This window comes from Phocoena sinus, chromosome 15, assembly GCF_008692025.1.
Source record: "Phocoena sinus isolate mPhoSin1 chromosome 15, mPhoSin1.pri, whole genome shotgun sequence".
In the NCBI taxonomy this organism is placed as follows: domain Eukaryota; kingdom Metazoa; phylum Chordata; class Mammalia; order Artiodactyla; family Phocoenidae; genus Phocoena; species Phocoena sinus.
The window spans coordinates 83,555,947-83,575,040 of NC_045777.1; the positions used below are offsets into that span (position 1 = coordinate 83,555,947).

At 42.9% G+C, this 19,094-nt stretch overlaps 1 protein-coding gene across 1 annotated transcript; it reads left to right on the forward strand.

The window, feature by feature from the left end:
• Positions 1–1,442: 1,442 nt before the first annotated feature.
• On the forward strand, positions 1,443–2,074 carry LOC116739569 (60S ribosomal protein L22-like 1). Its single transcript, XM_032603972.1, has one exon. The coding sequence runs from the start codon at positions 1,464–1,466 to the stop codon at positions 1,830–1,832; it is 369 nt and encodes a 122-aa protein (XP_032459863.1). The 5' UTR covers positions 1,443–1,463; the 3' UTR covers positions 1,833–2,074.
• The last annotated feature ends 17,020 nt before the right edge of the window (positions 2,075–19,094 follow it).

Genomic DNA, 19,094 nt, shown 5'->3' on the forward strand with positions numbered 1-19,094 from the left:
AGGGAAATTTTTTAAAAAATAGTTAACTTTATGTTGTGCGAATTTCACCTCAGTTAAAAATCTGTCAATGGTTCCCAGCCCAGAGTGAAGAGAGGTCCCTGGAGCTCACTGCTGTGTGCCTCAGGGCAAGGTGATTGACCTCTCTGTGCCTCAGCTTTTTGGTTTATCAACGAGAGACAGTAATACCTGCCTTTCAGAGTTGTTCCTAAGATTACAGATCATTTACATTATGTGCCTGGCATGTATTAACTATTATGAAAAAAAATAGGAGACACCCTGATGTGAACATTTCTAGAATGGAATGGAATGGCTCTAGAATGCAGAGCCAGGGTCCTTGCTGACATTCTTCAATCAATAAAACAGGTGGTCTAGTTGTCAGAATATACTACCTCCCTCTTGAGAATCGGTTTATAAGAGAGAGGAACAAACGTTACTATTGTATCACCTTCTGCTTACACAACTATCAAATAGGAATCACCAGGTCAGAACTCAGCATTTACTGTGTGCCAAATACTTTCCTTGTTGGAGCTCGCCCAACCCTGGAGGCCTTAAGCGTGTGTTATTATTCCTGTGGGTTTGAGAGCAGGCGAGCCCTCGGAGTGGGCGGGGAGGCCCAGAGAGGTAATTCATTGCCCACCATCACACAGCTTAGGACCCACGTCCTAGCCCCTTTGGGAGGCCCCTTTCCACCTCTCCAAGGTGCACTGGAGGGCAGCTCAGAAATTTGCTAGAAAGCAGGAAAAAAATCCTACATGAGATTTGAAATCTGACATGAAGGACAGGTGACGTGCACCCCTGAAACTCAGCAGTACACCCCGAAAGTCAGTGTCCCTGTAGAATTTTTCAGCAGAGTGGCTACATCTCAGCAAGCTTAGCTTTCACTGCAGTTTCGACCCTAGATTATTAAGCTGAATACAAACAGGCCATTTGCAAGAGATGATAAATGATTTAAAATATAAATAAATACAATGAATCTTACCAGCAATTCAATTAGCAAAAAAGAAAAAAAAGAGAGAGAGAGAGATTTAACTGTGCTGAGGAAGGCACGTGTGAATGGGTAAAACCCTGTAGGAAGAGTAAATTGACAATATCTTTTAAAAGCCTTTCAGGGGCTTGCCTAGTGGCGTGGTGGTTAAGAATCCACCTGCTAGTGAAGAGGACATGGGTTCAAGCCCTGGTCCAGGAAGATCCCACATGCCGCAGAGCAACTAAACCCGTGCACCACAACTACTGAAGCCCATGCGCCTAGAGCCCGTGCTCCGCAACAAGAGAAGACACTGCAATGAGAAGCCCGCGCACCGCAACAAAGAGCAGCCCCCGCTCGCTGCAACTAGAGAAAGCCCGCGTGCAGCAACGAAGACCCAACGCAGCCCAAAATAAATACTAAATAAATAAATAAAATTATATTTTAGAAAGCCTTTCAAACGTTCACACCCGCTCTGATCGCGCCGCCGGCGTGCAAGATGGCGGTGAAGAAAGACAAGAAGCCTAAGAAGTCAAGCTGGAAGTTTAATTTGGACCTTACTCATCCAGTAGAAGATGGAATTTTTGATTCTGGAAATTTTGAACCGTTTCTACGGGAGAAGGTTAAAGTGAATGGAAAAACTGGAAATCTTGGGAATGTCGTTCACGCTGAACGCTTCAAGAATAAAATCACAGTTGTTTCTGAGAAACAGTTCTCTAAAAGGTATTTGAAACACCTTCCCAAGAAATACCTTCAAAAGAACAATCTTCGTGACTGGCTCCATGTGGTCGCATCCGACAAGGAGACTGATGAACTTCGTTACTTCCAGATTAGTCAAGATGAAGATGGATCCGAGTCTGAGGACTAGACGAAGCCGTCCCTTTCAGGGCTTTGCTTGCTAACAAAATCAATGAAGTATACGAGAGAAACATCTTGAAATGGACCTTTGGTTTATCAGTGAATGAAAAACATTACGCTGTATGTTAAGCATTCATCTCTTTGATTTAAGTGTATCCTGGCTTTCCTTTAATACTTTAAAAAAATTTTATTGGGGTGTGGTTGATCTACAATGTTGTGTTAGTTTTGGGTATACAGCAAAGTGAATCAGTTACACACATGCACTCCTTTTCTTTTTTAAGATTTTTTTCCCATATAGGCCATTACAGAGTACTGAGTAGAGTTCCCTATGCTATACAGCAGGTTCTTATTAGTTATCTGTTTTATGTATAGTAGTATGTACATGTCAGTCCCAATCTCCCAGTTTATCCAACCCCCCGCCCCCCCACCCGTATCCCCTGGTAACCATAAGTTTGTTTTCTACATCTGTTACTCTACTTCTGTTTTATAAATAAGTTCTTTTGTACTCCTCTGTTGTTGTTTTTTTTAATACTTTCTGTAAGCAGTATTTAAATAGCCTATAGCTGGTGGAATTTCTTCCAGGATTTCTGAAGTGTACTACTTTCACAAACGTCCTTGAGTTAAAGTATATAGTGAAAAAATGAAGCACAATTTTTGGTGTAACTTTATATAATAAAATATTTAAATTCTCAAAAAAAACCCCAAAAAACAAAAAAAACGTTCACACACTTTCACCCCATAATTTCCCCTTCTAGGACTCGATCCTAAAAAACACAGAAGAACAGATAATGTTTTATGTCCCCAATGCTAATCAAAGTATTATTTATAATGGAAAAGTAGAAAAAGCCTAGAAGACCAACAGTAGGGCTACAGTTCAGTAAATCATTACACAAATCCATACAATGGAATGGAAAGCAGTCATTAAATGATCCTAATAATATGGGAAAATACTTATGATATAATATTGTTCAAAAAAGCAGGATAACATAGAGACAGATTCATAGAGACAAAAAGTAGAATGGTAGTTGCCAGGGGCTGAAAGGAAGGGAGAATGGTGAGTTATTATTTAATGGGTACCAAGTTGCAATTTGGGAAAATGAAAAAGTTCTCAAGATGGATGACAGTGATGGTTGTGCAAAAATATAAATGGACTTAATGCTACTGAACTGTACGTTTTAAAATGGTTAAACAATGTTCATTCCAGCACTAGTTACAATAGCCAGGACATGGAAGCAACCTAAGTGTCCATCGACAGGTGAATAGATAAAGAAGATGTGGCACATATATACAATGGAATATTACTCAGCCATAAAAAGAAATGAAATTGAGTTATTTGTAGTGAGGTGGATGGACCTAGAGTCTGTCATACAGAATGAAGTAAGTCAGAAAGAGAAAAACAAATACCATATGCTAACACATATATATGGAGTCTAAAATAAAAAAATGGTTCTGATGAACCTAGGGGCAGGACAGGAATAAAGACGCAGACATAGAGAATGGACTTGAGGACACGGGGAGGGCGAAGGGTAAGCTGGGACAAAGTGAGAGAGTAGCATGGACATATACACACTACCAAATGTAAAACAGATAGCTAGTGGGAAGCAGGTGCATAGCATGGGGAGATCAGCTCGGTGCTCTGCGACCACCTAGAGGGGTGGGATAAGGAGGGTGGGAGGGAGACGCAAGAGGGAGGGGACATGGGGATATATGTATGCATATAGCTGATTCACTTTGTTATACAGCAGAAACCAACAGAACACTATAAAGCAATTATACTCCAATAAAGATGTTAAAAAAAATGGCAGATTTTGTTATGTGCATTTTTTACCACAATAAAAAAAGCAGGATAAAAAACATACATATATGATATGATCCTAACCACATAAGAAAAAAAGTTATATACGAAATATTACCAACAAAATAGAACAAAATAGTAATATTGGTTGCCTCTTGATAAGAGATAGATGACTTTAGGGTCTTCCCTGGTGGCGCAGTGGCTAAGACTCCATGCTCCCAATGCAGGGGGCCTGGGATTGATCCCTGGTCAGGGAACTAGATCCCACATGCTGCAACTAAGAGTTCGCGTGCCACAACTAAGGAGCCCGTCTGCCGCAACTAAGACCTGGTGCAACCAAATAAATAAATAAATATTAAAAAAAAATAATATCTAAAAAAAAGGAGAGAGACAGATGACTTTAATTTTCATGTCTCTATTTTTCTGTATTTTCTATATATTCTATTATGTGGATGTACATTGTAATATTCAGGAAAAAATAAACTTGAATTTTTAAATGCAGCCTAATTGAGCAAAGGAAGAATTAAGAGTTTCTAGCGTAGCTTTTCCCCACAATTTGCTCACAAATATAACAACCTACCGTCCGCATTCTTTTCAGAGATGAGAAATTGTTCTATAAAACAATTTTAAAACCCAGCATTTCAGAAGAAAAAAATTATGGAAGATAAAGTCCGTGTGTGTTTACAGTGTCTTGATTTGCTATCATGTTTTGTCTTAACCCGTCTTATTCTCTTTAATTCCCCATGAACTTAGAAGACACAGTCACAGTGCAGCTAAAATTTTGCCTTCGCTATGACTTAGTTTATGAATGTTATAAATATAACTGATTTGTAAGGGAGAAAGCACATTCTTGGCAAAAACCAAATGCCTCTTAAGATGGGCTTAATTAAAACAAAATACTCTCTAAATAGAATACCTCATCAGAATGCATGAAAATTTTAGAAGTGGGACATGACAGAGTAGGTTTAAAGACATCAGATTATTTAAAGCAAAACATTCTTCTTTGTAAGAGACCCAAAATACGTCTAAGGGTGCACAAAAAGTCAAGACTGCAGAACAAAGACTCTGTGTTTGAAATTTTAATGTGCACATTTTAAAAAGCCAAGAAATACGACCGTAATCTGGGTGAGATTAGACAAAACCAGGAAGGTGATAAAGTAGCAGAAGGAAGTGCCTTTCAACAGAAGAATTTTAGGCTTTATACGAGAGACCTTAGCTCTAAAAATGATGGTGGCAAGCAGCCACAGTCAAGGCAAAACTTCATGGTTAAAAGACAAAGGGCATTTTTAAAAGTTATTTCCATTTTCCCCCTCTGGAAAGGGTTTTTTGATTTGCTCAGTTAACTATGAAATTTTACTACATTTCCCAAATGATCTTGACCACATACCATGGAAGTAACCAGGAATGAACTCCTCCCAATTTGAATTTCTGAAACAGCTACGAGTTGAAGGTACACCTAGTGCAGCCTCATATTCCAAAGGGTCAGTTAAAAACAACCTCTGAAGAGCAACAGCCTTTAAAATGCATTTGCCAAAAAGCAAGCATCCCATTTTAAGTTCAAAGTTTTATCTGTTCTGTTTGCCGACACTTAAAAGGTGAATTTGGGGGAGATGTTGGATTGTCGAGTCCCATGGGGCAGATGTTTTTTTTTTTATCAGTAAGGACCCTGAATGCCTGGGTCTGCTCACCTGGGCCTCCTGTACCCAGCATCCCTGGCCAGATCCTTGTTTTCATTGTTGACCCACCTAAGAAACGTTGTGTGGTTGAAAAGCACATAAGACTAAATTATATTTAATTTTTCCACATGCAGTTAAATAACTAACTCAAGAGTATATCATTTTTTACTTGTCTATCTGGAATTCTCAGGGCCTGAAGGGTTTTAAGATAATTTTTCAAGGATGGGTAAACTCAGAGTACTTACATGTTTCCCAAGTAAAGAACTTACTTTCTGTTTCCAAAAATATCAAATGCTCTGAGCACCACCATGTTCTTTATCTTTTTTTTTTCCAGGCAGGATCAGAGTGGGCTGGGATAAAGGTAAAGTACCTCTTTATAGTGAGGTACACTACACTCTGAATCTTTCAATGTTGTGATTAATCGCTCTAGACTTTTATGAGAGATGCCTGGGAGTCATTACTTGGGGAAGGATTGGGGAAGGTAATTGGGACATATTTGCGTTTCAGAAAGATGTGTGTGGGAGAGGGAGGTTTAGAGGGTCAAGACAGGAGGCAGAAAGACAATTTTGGAATTCGATGCAGGTCAAAGACAAGGGTCCAAAAAAAAAGACAAGGGTCCAAGCTATGATGGTAGAAGTGGAGATGGACAGGGAGAAGTGGTCAGATTCAGATATAAAAAGAGAGAGATTTGGCAAGACAGCATCTTTACCCTTGTTGTAGTTACTACTGCTGTGTAACAAGCCAGCCCCAAACCTAGAGGCATAAAACAATCCTTCTGTTATGTTGATGGATTTTGTGGGTGTGGAATTAACACTGGGCACAGCAAGGATGGCTTGTCCCTCCTCCTTGATGTCTGAGGCTTCAGCTGGGACGATTCAAAGGCTGGGAGGCGTGGGGGGCAATTGGATGGCTGGGGGCTGGAATCATCTGAAGGCATCTTCACTCACTGTTTGGCAACTGACGCCCGTTTTCAGCCAGGACCTCAGCTGGGGCTGACAGCCAGAACACCTATGTGTGGTCTGTGCTTCCTCACAGTATGGTGGCCTCATGTAAGGTCTTTGACATGATGTCAACTCAGTGCTCCAAACACAAGTGTTCCAGTGAACAAGGCAAGAGCTGAATAGCCTTTTAGGACCCAGCCTTGGAAGTCATTTAGTGTCATATGTCACATTAGTTACAAGTGAGTCATAAATTTGCCCAGATTCAAGGAGTGCAGGTGATTTGCACTCCATCTCTTGATGGGGTGACAAGGTTCTAGAAGGGCATGTGGGACAGGAGTTCTTGTTGTGGCCATCTTTGTGAAATACAATCTGCCACAATCATCAACCATTCTCTCTGCAACGACCAAGTACCAGCCCATGTAATCCCCACAATGACCACGAGACAGGTGTTATCAACTCATTTCACAGGCTTAGTGAGGCTGAGTGACTCGTCCAAGGGTATTAGGCCAATGAATGAAAGACCCAGAACCAGGGGGTCTGACTCCGAAGTCCCTTTCCTTATCCATTCTCTGGGTGTAAGTGATTATGGGGGTCTGAGGACAGGAAAAGTAGAAGTCAGGACCCACACATTGGACGATGAAGGGAGAACAGGAGAAGGGACAGGCTTTTGTTGTGGCATCGAGATGAGGCCAGTGCTGGAACCCTGCAGAGATGCCCAGGACAGAGCTAAATGTCTGGACCGCAAGTGCCCAGAGAGCCAGAATGGGAGCTATCAGCTGGGAAGAGGGTGTGGAGGTGGAGGGAGAGGAAGCCGCTGAGCACCGAGGTCCAGAAAACACCAGGCTGTTCCCTGGAGAGGACCGGAGAACGGGGCGCTGGGCGGGGATTGGCGGTTGGGTCAGACGAGAGGCTGGGGCCGGAAGCACTGAGACCATGGAAGTTAGGCTGATGGAGGACCCGACAGGAACGCAGACTGTCATTGTAGAGCCACGGGTCTGATCCCCAAAAGTCGATCATCTGAAAATACCGTGCTAAGTGAAAGAAGCCAAGCACAAAAGGCCACGTGTTATATGATTCCATTTATCTGTGAAATGTCCAGAGTCGGCAAATTCATAGAGATAGAAAACTGGGGCTGTGCGGAGGAGGGAATGAGCCTGGGGTTTCCTCCTGGAGTGATGAAAATGTCTGGAACTAGACAGTAGCAATGGTTGCACAACATCCTGAATGTGCTAAATGGCCACTGATAGTAAATTTTGTGTCATGTTTTATGACGATAAAAAAAAATCATCCCATATCCATAAAGGGAAAAATGGGTACGTTGAACCTCATTAAAACTAAAAAGATTTGCTCTGTGAAAGACCCTGATAAGGCTATGAGGAGACATCTCGCAGACTGGGAGAAATTATTTGCAAATCACATAGCCAACAAAGGACTCGTATTGAGAATATATAATTTTCAAAACTCAACAGTAAAAAAAAAAAAGTGGGCCATTGGATCCAGTGAAAAGGGAGTGGAGGAGAAATGCCTTTCCACGGCTCTCTTTAACAAGAAGTAGTCTGTGCGATTATCTGACCAATGTCTGTGTGTCCCCAGTTAGAGCCTAGAAAATCAGTTACTAGGCCTGGTTTTGCTCACTATGTGTCCCATGCCTGGCCCAGTGGCCAGCACATAGTAGAAGCAGAATAAATATGAATGAATGAATGAACAAACCAATGAGCAGGGGCAGGGACCCGGTAAGTGCTGGCCAAATGGACCTAGAACCTCTAAAGCATGATGACTGGAGATCCCATTGAACACAGACCCCCAAAAACAGCAATGAGGAGCACATTCATTCATTCATTCAGCCGGTGAATATTTGTTGAGCACCTACTGTGTGCCAGACTCTGTTTTAAGCATATGAAATACATCGATGATCAAAACACACAACAATCCCTGCACTCATGGAACATAACTTTATATGAAAAGACAAGGCATTATTCACAACAGCCGAAAAATGGTAGCAACCCAAGTATCCATGGATGGATGAATGGATAAACACAATGCGTCCATCCATCCAACGGAACACTCCTCACTCAGCCTTAGAAAGGAAGGAAATTCTGACACCTGCTACAACGTGGACGAACCTTGAGGACATTACGCTAAGTGAAATAAACCAGACGCGAAAGGACAAATACTGTATGATCCCACTTATTTTTTTTTTTTTTTTTGCGGTACACGGGCCTCTCACTGCTGTGGCCTCTCCCGCTGCGGAGCACAGGCTCCAGACGCGCAGGCTCGGCGGCCACGGCTCACGGGCCCAGCCGCTCCGCAGCACGTGGGACCTTCCCAGACCCGGGCACGAACCCGTGTCCCCTGCATCGGCAGGCGGACTCTCAACCACTGCGCCACCAGGGAAGCCCGATCCCACTTCTATAAGGTCCCTGGAGGAACCAGATCCATAGAGACAAAGAGTAGAGGGTGGGGCCCGGGGCTGGGGGAGGGGGAGGGGAGTTAGTGTGTAATGGGGACAGAGTCTCAGTTTGGGAAGATGAAATGAGTTCTGGAGATGGATGGTGGTGATGGCTGCACAACAATGTAAGTGCACTTAATGCCGCTGAACTGAATGCCTAAAACTGGTTAAAATGGTAAATTTTGTGTTAAGTGTGTTTTACCACAATTAAAAACATTCTAACAATAAGGGCTGTGGAGAAAGGAAATTCGTGAACGGGATTACCATTTTAAGGAGGGCAGTCAGAGTTTGTTCATACTTCTATTCATATTCAATTGATAGGATTTTTAGCTGCTCTTGAGAGATAGAATGGCATTACAAATTATTGAGGGGAGGGTATTTGTGCAAAGAAGATCACTTAAGGGTCCAGTGGTTACGACTCAGCGCTCTCACTGCCAAGCCCGCAGGTTCCATCCCTGGTCGGGGGAAATAAGATCCCACAAGCCATGTGGCGGCGTGACCAAAAAAACTAAAACTAAAACTTAAAAAAATTTTTTTAAAAAGAGAGCACGGGACTTCCCTGGTGGTGCAGCGGTTAAGAATCCACCTGCCAATGCAGGGGACACAGGTTCCAGCCCTGGACCGGGAAGATCCCACATGCTGCAGAGCAACTAAGCCCATGCGCCACAACTACTGAAGGCTGCGAGCTCTACAGCCCGTGCCACGCAACTACTGAGCCCACGTGCCGCAACTACTGAAGCCCAAGCGCCTACAGCCTGTGCTCCGCAACAAGAGAAGACACTGCAATGAGAAGCCAGTGCACCGCAAAGAAGAGTAGCCCCCGCTCGCCGCAACTAGAGAAAAGCCTGAGCGCAGCAACGAAGACCCAACACAGCCAAAAATAAATAAATAAATAAATTATTTTTTTTTTAAAAAAAGAGAGAGATCACTTTATTTATATCCTTCTGTTATCCAGAATAAAGGGTGGTGAAGATTCTGGATAGTCAAGAGCTATGTCTTACACTGTTGAAACATTTCCCCGAACCTTTCTGTTGAAAATAAGTATAAACTGGGAAATCATACCACTGACCTGCCTTGATAAACATACTATACTTAACTAAAGTACCTAATTTTTTTTTTTAAAGAGCAAGACTTGAATGGGGTGAGGGAGTGGGAAGCAGGTCAAAGAACGAGGCTTTGGGGGACAGACACAGAGGCTGATGCAGCTGGAATCAGTGACACATGAGGCAGGAGAGGAGGTCAGGAAAGAACCGGGCACAGATGACACAGGACCTGGGAGGCACTGTTAGGGCTTGACTTTTAATCTACATCAGAAGGAGAGGAAGAAGCTTTTGTGCCAAACATCAGATCAATTTCCACAAAGCAACAAAGAAAAGATCCCGAAGCTCTGTTGCCAGGGCTGGTTTTAGCTTCTCACCCAGGGATGTTATGGTTTTCCTGCTGTTTAATCCACACCAGAATCAGAGGCTACTAGGAAAAAAAACTGGGGGCGACGAGGGTCACAGGCTCTTAAGAAAACTTGATAAAAACTTAACAGACCATTGGTCCACACGACTAATATCTCAGTTTCAAGCATGAGCTCAGGGAAACCTGGGAGTTGTCTTGGCTTCTAAGGTACTAAACAACGCTATGCTTCGGGACAATAACTCCCCAACATAAATGAAACAAAATACAATGGGAACTTTCCTGGCTTTCAAGTGAATGCTTTCATCGTAGTTCTGAAGTCTCATGTACTACTGAATTACTATGCAGATGTTAAAAGGTATGAGGTAGGTCTCTACCAACCATGTGAAAAGATGTCCAGGATACATTATGAAATGGAGGGGGAAAAAAAAGCAGTTTTATAGCAGTTTGCATTCATCTCATTTTGGTTTAAAAAAAAAATATTTATGCGAATAGGTTTATAGTACATGCAAAAGCAAAAAAATCCTCTGATATCAGTTAATATGGATACGTATGTGTTAGAATAACAGAGAACTTTCACAGTCTATGTTATATATTTCAGAAGTGCTGGAATTTTAAAATAATGAGCACACATTGTAGTCAGAAAAGATGATAAAAATGTTTTCAATGGAATATCTAGAATACATAAATGTCTCTCAAAATCCAACAGTAAAAAAACTCTATACAATAAAAATAAACAAGAAATCTAGGGTAATTCCCTGGCCGTCCAGCGGTTAGGACTCAGCCCTTTCACTGCTTTGGCCTGGGTTCAATCCCTGGTGGGGGAACTAAGATCCCACAAGCCACACGGCTCGGCCAAAAAAACAAAAAGAAAAAGAAATCTGATTTTTAAATGGGCAAAAGACATGCATAGATAGTTCACTGAAATGAATATAGAGATAGCGAACAAGCACATGAAAAGATGTTCAACTTCATTAGCCGTTAGGGAAATGCAAATTAAGACCACAATGAGATATCACTATGCATTTGTCAGAATGGTTAAAATTAAAAATAGTGACAATACCAAATGCTGGTGATGATGTGGAGAAACCAGATCACACATCCATTGCTTGTAGGAATATAAAACAATATAGCCTCTCTGGGAAACAGTCTGGTGGTTTCTCACAAAACTAAATATGTACTGACCATATGGCACTTATCCCAGCAAAATGGAAATCTATGTTCACACAAAACCTGGGCATGAATGTTCATAGCCGCTCTATTTGTAGTAACTCAAAGTGGAAACAATAAAACTGTCCTAGAACAGGTGAATGGTTACACAAACTGTGAGTTATCTATACCGTGGAGTATTATGCGTCAATAAAGAAGCAAATGACTAATAACAATGCAACAGCTTGGATGAGTCTCCAGGGAATTATGCTGGGTTTAAAAAGCCAACATCAGGGCTTCCCTGGTGGCTCAGTGGTTGAGAGTCTGCCTGCCGATGCAGGGGACATGGGTTCGTGCCCCAGTCCGGGAAGATCCCATATGCCGCAGAGCAGCTGGGCCTGTGAGCCATGGCTACTGGGCCTGCGCGTCCGGAGCCTGTGCTCCACAATGGGAGAGGCCCACGTACCGCAAAAAAAAAAAAAAAAAAAAAAAAAAAAGCCAACATCAGAAAGTTACATACTGTATGATTCCATCATAGAGACAGAAAGCAGATTAGAACTAGTGGTTGCCTAACCATGGGGGGCAGGAAGAAAAGCAAGTGTGGCTAGAAAGAGATACCACAAGGGACCCCTGTGTGATGGAATCATCCTGCCTCTTAATTGTGATGGTGTTTACATAAATCTATGTGTGTGATAAAACTGCATACAGGCACACACACAGATGAGTAAAACTGGTGAAATCTGAATCAGTTCTGTAGATTTTATCAATGTCACTTTCCTAGTTATTATATGTTACATTATCTACATAGATGTTACTATCTGTATAATAACATATTATATTACTATAGTCATGCAAGATGTTACCACTGGGCAAAACTGGATGAAAGGTATAGGGCACCTCCCTGGACATTTTGGTAACTTCCCATGAATTTAGAATTATTATTTTTCCAAAGTTAAAAAACTCATATGGGGACAGACAGAAAGTTCCTCTGGATTAAAAATACCCACTTTCATCAAAAATTTTAAAATATTTCTTCCATTTTCACTTAACATATATCTTACGGCGATGGATTCTTTGGGACTTTAATGAATTATTTGAAACATATCTTTCAGCTTGTATGTCAAAAAAAGTTCCATCCTCTAATCTGATAGATTTTTATTGGATAACTCAGGACATCTGTATCCGCCACAGTTTCACAAATTATAATCTATAAACCACCTGGTACGCATAAAAGGATGCAGATTCTGGGGCCCATCCAACCCTTCTAAATGGGGTTATCTGGAGATAGGATCTGGCCGTCTGCCCTTGTATCAAGCATCTTCAGTGGTTCTGAGGATGAGTCAAGTTCAAGAAACACTGGTACAGTTTATGAAACTGAAGTTAGAGCTCCAAATAAAACAAATATTTTGCATGGTTTAGAAGAAAACACTAGAGAGCTGACTAAAGTGACCGTGACCTTATATAATTTTCTGACATTGAAAAGAAAACAAAGTCTTCCAAATGTCAAATACAAAAATGGATCCTAGGAGAATAAAAGTCTCCAGAGGGTAATAATTTACAAACTCCAGATCTAGGAATGTCACTGAAATTCAATTTCACTTATTGAATTTCATATATGTCCACTGTTCTGGCATGTAAAGAGGAAAATGATGCAAGGTGCGGGGGAGGGGCAGTTGGGCTGATAATCCGCCATTCTAGCATGGTCCCAAGGGCCAGTACGGTCCAGCAGGCTGGCTGAAAACAGCCCAGAGGTGCATCAACTAATGAACAGGAAAACAAATTTTGGTAAGTCCATGCAATAGAATACTATTCAACCATAAAAAAGAATGAAGTACTGGGGCTTCCCTGGTGGTCCAGTGGTTAAGAATCGGCCGCCCAATGCAGGGGACACGGGTTCCATCCCTGGTCCAGGGAGATCCCACATGCCGTGGAGCAACTAAGACCATGTACCACAACTACTGAGCCTGTGCACCTAGAGCCCATGCTCTGCAACAAGAGAAGCCACCACAGTGAGAAGCCCGCGCACTACAATGAAGAGTAGCCCCCACTCGCCGCAACTAGAGAAAGCCTGCACACAGCAACAAAGACCCAACGCAGCCGAAAATAAATAAATAAGTTTATTAAAAAGAAAAAAGAAAGCTGAGGAGCCCAAACTCTAGCAAGCAGAAAGCAGGGACACTAAAAACTTGGCCAAAAACACAAATGCTGTTTAAAGTAGTTTCTGGGTTGTTGTTTTTTTTTAATGTTTTTGGCCGCACCATGTGGCATGTGGTATCTTAGTTCCCCAGCCAGGGATCAAACCTGCGTCCCCTGCATTGGAAGCAGAGTCTTAACCACTGGCCCACAGGGAAGTCCCTAAAGCAGTTTTTATGTGGGACTTCCCTGGCGGTTCAGTGGTTAAGACTCTACGCTTCCACTGCAGGGGGAACGGGTTCGATCCCTGTGTGGGGAACCAAGATCCCCCATGTTGCATGGTGCGGCCAAAAGATAGAGTAGTTTTGGGGTCTCCCAGCAGGACTCAAAGTTACTGTCCAAATAAATTCAGCAGACTTTCTTCAAGACCATTTACGAGGGATTTCCCTGGTGGCGCAGTGGTTAAGAATCCACCTGCCAATGAAGGGGACACGGGTTCAAGCCCTGGTCTGGGAAGATCCCACAGGCTGCGGAACAACTAAGCCTGTGAGCCACAACTACTTAGCCTGCGCTCTAGAGCCCATGAGCCACAACTACTGAGCCCACATGCCGCAACTACTGAAGCCTGCGCGCCTAGAGCCCATGCTCCGCAACAAGAGAAGCCACCACAATGAGAAGCCCACTCACCACAACGAAGACCCAACGCAGCCGAAAAAGAGAAAAAAAGACCATTTAAGAGTTGCCTGTGATCTCCAACACTGAAGTTGGCCATGGCTGGGAAGGGGTGAGGCTGGGCCACCTGCCCAGGCAGCCCGCCATGAAAACCCACACACTTAGGCTAGTAAGCACCCAGACATTGTTGGTTGACTGAGTACATAACCTTTTTATTTTTACCTTTTAAATATTTCTAACAGAATTTACTTATTTCACATACTTCTGATTCTCATCCCTGACTATTCATCACGAACCTTCCCCTCATAGTATTTTCTCTTTAACCACCAACAGTCATGCCAATAGTAACCAGATCTGAACTTTGGCAGTAGAACAATGCTTCCTGGTGACCCCAATGTACACACATAGTATTGAGGACATATCTGCATGTGGGATTAGCAACTATGAGACTGAAAATTAGTTTTTGATCTAATTTTAACCGGTTTGCTAGTAGAAAGCTTGAAAAAGAAGTCTTAACACTATTAGAGCTAGCTAGTAAAACTCTGATTTCCTAGTATTTATTTATTTTTTTTTTTTTTTTTTTTTTTTTCGGTACGAGGGCCTCTCACTGTTGTGGCCTCTCCCGTTGCGGAGCACAGGCTCCGGACGCGCAGGCTCAGCGGCCATGGCTCACGGGCCCAGCCGCTCCGCGGCATGTGGGATCTTCCCGGACCGGGGCACGAACCTGCGTCCCCTGCATCGGCAGGCGGACTCCTAATCACTGCGCCACCAGGGAAGCCCTGATTTCCTAGTATTTAAATGAATTTAAGCTCTCAAGTAGACGGTGACTCTACTCCCAGTTGTCTCTGCTGCTGGTTGGGTGTCTAGCATGTGCTAAGTTCAGACAAAGTACTTTGCATGCTTTAGCACCCAAGGTCCTCCACAATGGCCTAAGGACGGGAACATTACCAACACCGTAATGAAGACAGCTGAGGGACAGAGGTTATGTGCCTTGCCAGGGTCACCCACGAGTAAGTAAGTGGTGGAGGCAGGATCCAGATCCTGGTCTGAATGCCAGCAACCCCCGCAGTCTTCCTGCAGAGGCCCCTGAACATAGAGCTTCATACTGGCTAACGCACTGTGTGTGTGTATGTGTGTGTGTGTGTTTGCATGTGTGTTTGTGTGAACTTTTCTTTTATTGTGACAAAATATCCAAAACATAAAATTTACCATTTTAACCATTTTTAAGTGCGCACTTCAGTGGCATTAAGTACATTCACATTGTCGTGCAACCATCACCACCAGCCATCACCAGAACTTTGTCATCTTCCCAAACGGAAACTCTGTCCATCCCCCAGCCCCAGCCCCTGGCACCCACCCTTCTATATTCCGTCTCTATGAATCTGACTACAGTAGGTACCACAATCTAAATGGAATCATACAATACGTGTCCTTTTGAGTCTGCCTTATTTCACTTAGCATACATTTTTTCAACGATGTGTTTGTGTTTAAAGTTAAAAAAGCAACCGCAGGCACTTCCTAAAGGAAAATACTCTGTTTACCTGCAACCTTTGAAGACAAAGCCTGACTCTGGGGGCTGCCACCAGAGTTGAAGGAGGCTGACACCTGCACCCCTAAAACAATGGGGAGAGCCCCAAGACCAAGTGATTCCCAAAGACACAGAAATGGATCAGACCCAGTGAGCTAAGCCAGCAGATGTACAGGGTTGACCCCAAAGAGGTTAGTGGACTCTTTAACTTACATTTTGGGGGATGCCTTTCTAGGTCAGGTATATGCTGTTAATCATTGATGAAGGTAAACTTTCTAGCTTAAAAAAAAAAGAAATCTTGGTTCTAGAAAAGAATTCACCGTTCATAGATGTCCATAGAAATTCTCAGTTTTTCTTCTTTCCTTTTCACCCCAGAGAGCTTCACTGAACAGAAACAGCACCTGTCTTTCCCAGATTTAAGCTATTTAACAAGCAGCTATTTTTGCTAATCTTTTGGATTATTCTTTCTAATTGCCTGAGAAACAGCGCCTTAAAAAGGAAAAATTTCTGCCTTAGAACTTATACCAGGTTGAAAATAGTCATGATCAGTTAAAAAAAAATAATACTGCGTGAGTACCCAAAAGATTTACCTTAAAAACTGGTCCAACTGGCTAAAAATAACCTCTAAACAAATAACAAAACCTAGATGAGGACCCGTGGAAGAACCAGAGCCAACAGATTCTTCAGAAGTGAGGCTGGAGGATTGACCAGCTCCTGGCTTAGTTTGATCTGGTGCAAAGATCAAAGGCTGGTGCAGGTCCCTAAAGACAACAGCAACAAAAGCAAAAATAAACAAATGGCCACATCTAACTCAAGCGCTTCTGCACAGCAAGGGAAAGCTTCCACAAAATGAAAAGGCCACCTCCAAAATGCGAGAAAATATTTGCAATCAGCCTTCTGATAAGAGGTTAATATCCAAAAGATGTAAAGAACTCACACAACTCAATAGAGTTAAAAAAAAAATCTGATTTAAAACTGGGCACTACCAAATGTAAAATAGATAGCTAGTGGGAAGCAGCCGCATAGCACAGGGAGATCAGCTCGGTGCTTTGTGACCACCTAGAGGGGTGGGATAGGGAGGGTGGGAGGGAGGGAGATGCAAGAGGGAAGAGATATGGGAACATATGTATATGTATAACTGATTCACTTTGTTATAAAGCAGAAACTAACACACCATTGTAAAGCAATTATACTCCAATAAAGATGTTAAAAAAATAAAACTGGGGACAAGGGGCTTCCCTGGTGGTCCAGTGGTTAAGAATCCACCTTCCAATGCAGGGAACGTGGGTTTGATCCCTAGATGGAGAACTAAGGTCCCATGTGCCTCGGAGCAACTAAGCCCGCATGCCACAACTTCTGAGCACTCGAGCCACAACTAGAGAGGCTGTGTGCTGCAACGAAGACTGCGTGCAACTAAGACCCTACGCAGCCAAAAATAAATAAATAAATATTTTTAAAATTCAAAGAAAAAAGAAAACTGGGCACAAAAACTGCATATACATTTTTCCAAGGAAGACATACAAATGACCCACAAGTACATAAACGGGGCTCAGCATCACTCACCATCAGGGAAATGCAAATCAAAACCACAATGAGATATCACCTCACATCTGTTAGGAGAGCGATTATCAAAAAGGCAAGAGATAACAAGCATTGGCGAGGATGTGGAGAAAAGGGAACTTTTGGACACTGTGGGTAGAAATGTAAATTGGTGCAGTCACTATGAAAAATAGTTTGGAGATTCCTCAAAAGAATTAAAAATAGAACTACCATACAATCCAGCAATCCCATTTCTGGGTATATATCCAAAGGACGTTTAAACAGGATATTTTAAAAAAGATATCTTCACTCCCATGTTCATCGCAGCATTATTCACAATAGCCAAGATATGGAAACAACCTAAGTGTCCATCAACAGACGAATGGGTAAAGAAGATGTGGTGTATATACAATGGAATATTATTCAGCCATGAGAAAGAAGGAAATCCTGTCATTTGTGAAAACACAGGTCGACCTTGAGGGCACTATGTTAAGTGAAATAAGCCAGAAAAAGACAAATATGGCATGATATCACTTACGTGTGAAATGTAAAAAAAAAAAAAAAAAAAGTCAAACTCATAGAAATAGAAAGTAGAAGTGGTTGCCAGGGGCTTCGGGGTGGGGAAAATAGGGATCCTCCCCGTGGACCTCTGGAGCAACAAGGTGGGAGGTGACAGTCTTGGCCCTTTTGTGGCACACCCTCTAGGAAGCACAAAACAATCCTTCAAGGCACCCTTTCCTCGACAAGCGGAGGGCTCAGAAATGGGGGCCCCAGGTCTGCGGACATCCCTACAGGTGATATGCCCATTGGGTCCAAGGGTGTCCACCTCATCTCAGGCTGCTACAACACAAGACCATAGACTGGGAGGTTTAAACACCAGACATTTATTTCTCATGGTTCTGGAGGCTGGAAGTCTAAGATCAAGGTGTCGGGAGATTCGGTTCTTGGTGAGGGCCCTCTTCCTGACTTACAGACGGCCACCCTCTTGCTGTGTCCTCCCATGTCAGAGAAAGAGAGAGAAAGAGAGAGAGAAATTCCAGTTTCTTCCTCTATTTATAAAGACATTAATCCTATCATGGGGACTGTATCCTCAGGACCTCATCTAAACCTAATTGTCTCCCAAAGGACCCACCTCCAAATATCACATGGGGGTCACAGCTTCAACATATTGAATTTGGGGGGCACACAATTCAGTCCATGATAGAGGGTTAAGGTCTGTAGCTGGGGAATCAGAGGGTGGTCAGGGTTTGGAGGCAATCCAACTAAGAGAATAAGGGCTTCCTTGGTGGCACAGTGGTTAAGAATCCGCCTGCCAATGCAGGGGACACAGGTTCAAGCCCTGGTCCGGGAAGATCCCACATGCCGCGGAGCAACTAAGCCCATGCGCCACAACTACTGAAGCCCGCGTGCCACAACTACTGAAGCCTGCGTGCCTAGAGCCCATGCTCCACAGCAAGAGAAGTCACTGCAATGAGAAGCCCGTGCACTGCGATGGAGAGTAGCCCCTGATCACCACAACTAGAGAAAGCCTGAGCCCAGCAACGGAGACCCAATGCAGCCAAAAATAAATAAATGAATTTTTTAAAAAAATGAATAAGAGAAAAAGAGACAGAGGCAGAGGCAGAGCAGAGACAGACAGAGACAGAGACAGAGAGGGCTCAAAGGTCTTCTCATAACCAAGTAAGAAAGGAGGCCTGGGGCCACCAGCCACTTCATCGATCTCTATCTCTCAAGATCCCAGAAACTTTGTTATTTCTCCTTTCAAAAAAACTTTTTTAAGTTTTTATTGTGGTAAAATACATAACACGAAATTTACCATGTTTAAGCACATAGTTCAGGGGCATCAAGTACACTCGCACTGTTGTACATCCATCACCACCATCATCTCCTGGACTTGTTCATCCTCCCAAACTGAAACCCCGCCCCCATTAAATAATAACTCCCCATCCCCCCACCCCCACCCCCATTTTCTCTTCCTTGCTACCT

Bases quoted from the DNA above. Each gene is read 5' to 3' on its own strand.
- LOC116739569 (XM_032603972.1), top strand. From the start codon at position 1,464: ATGGCGGTGAAGAAAGACAAGAAGCCTAAGAAGTCAAGCTGGAAGTTT.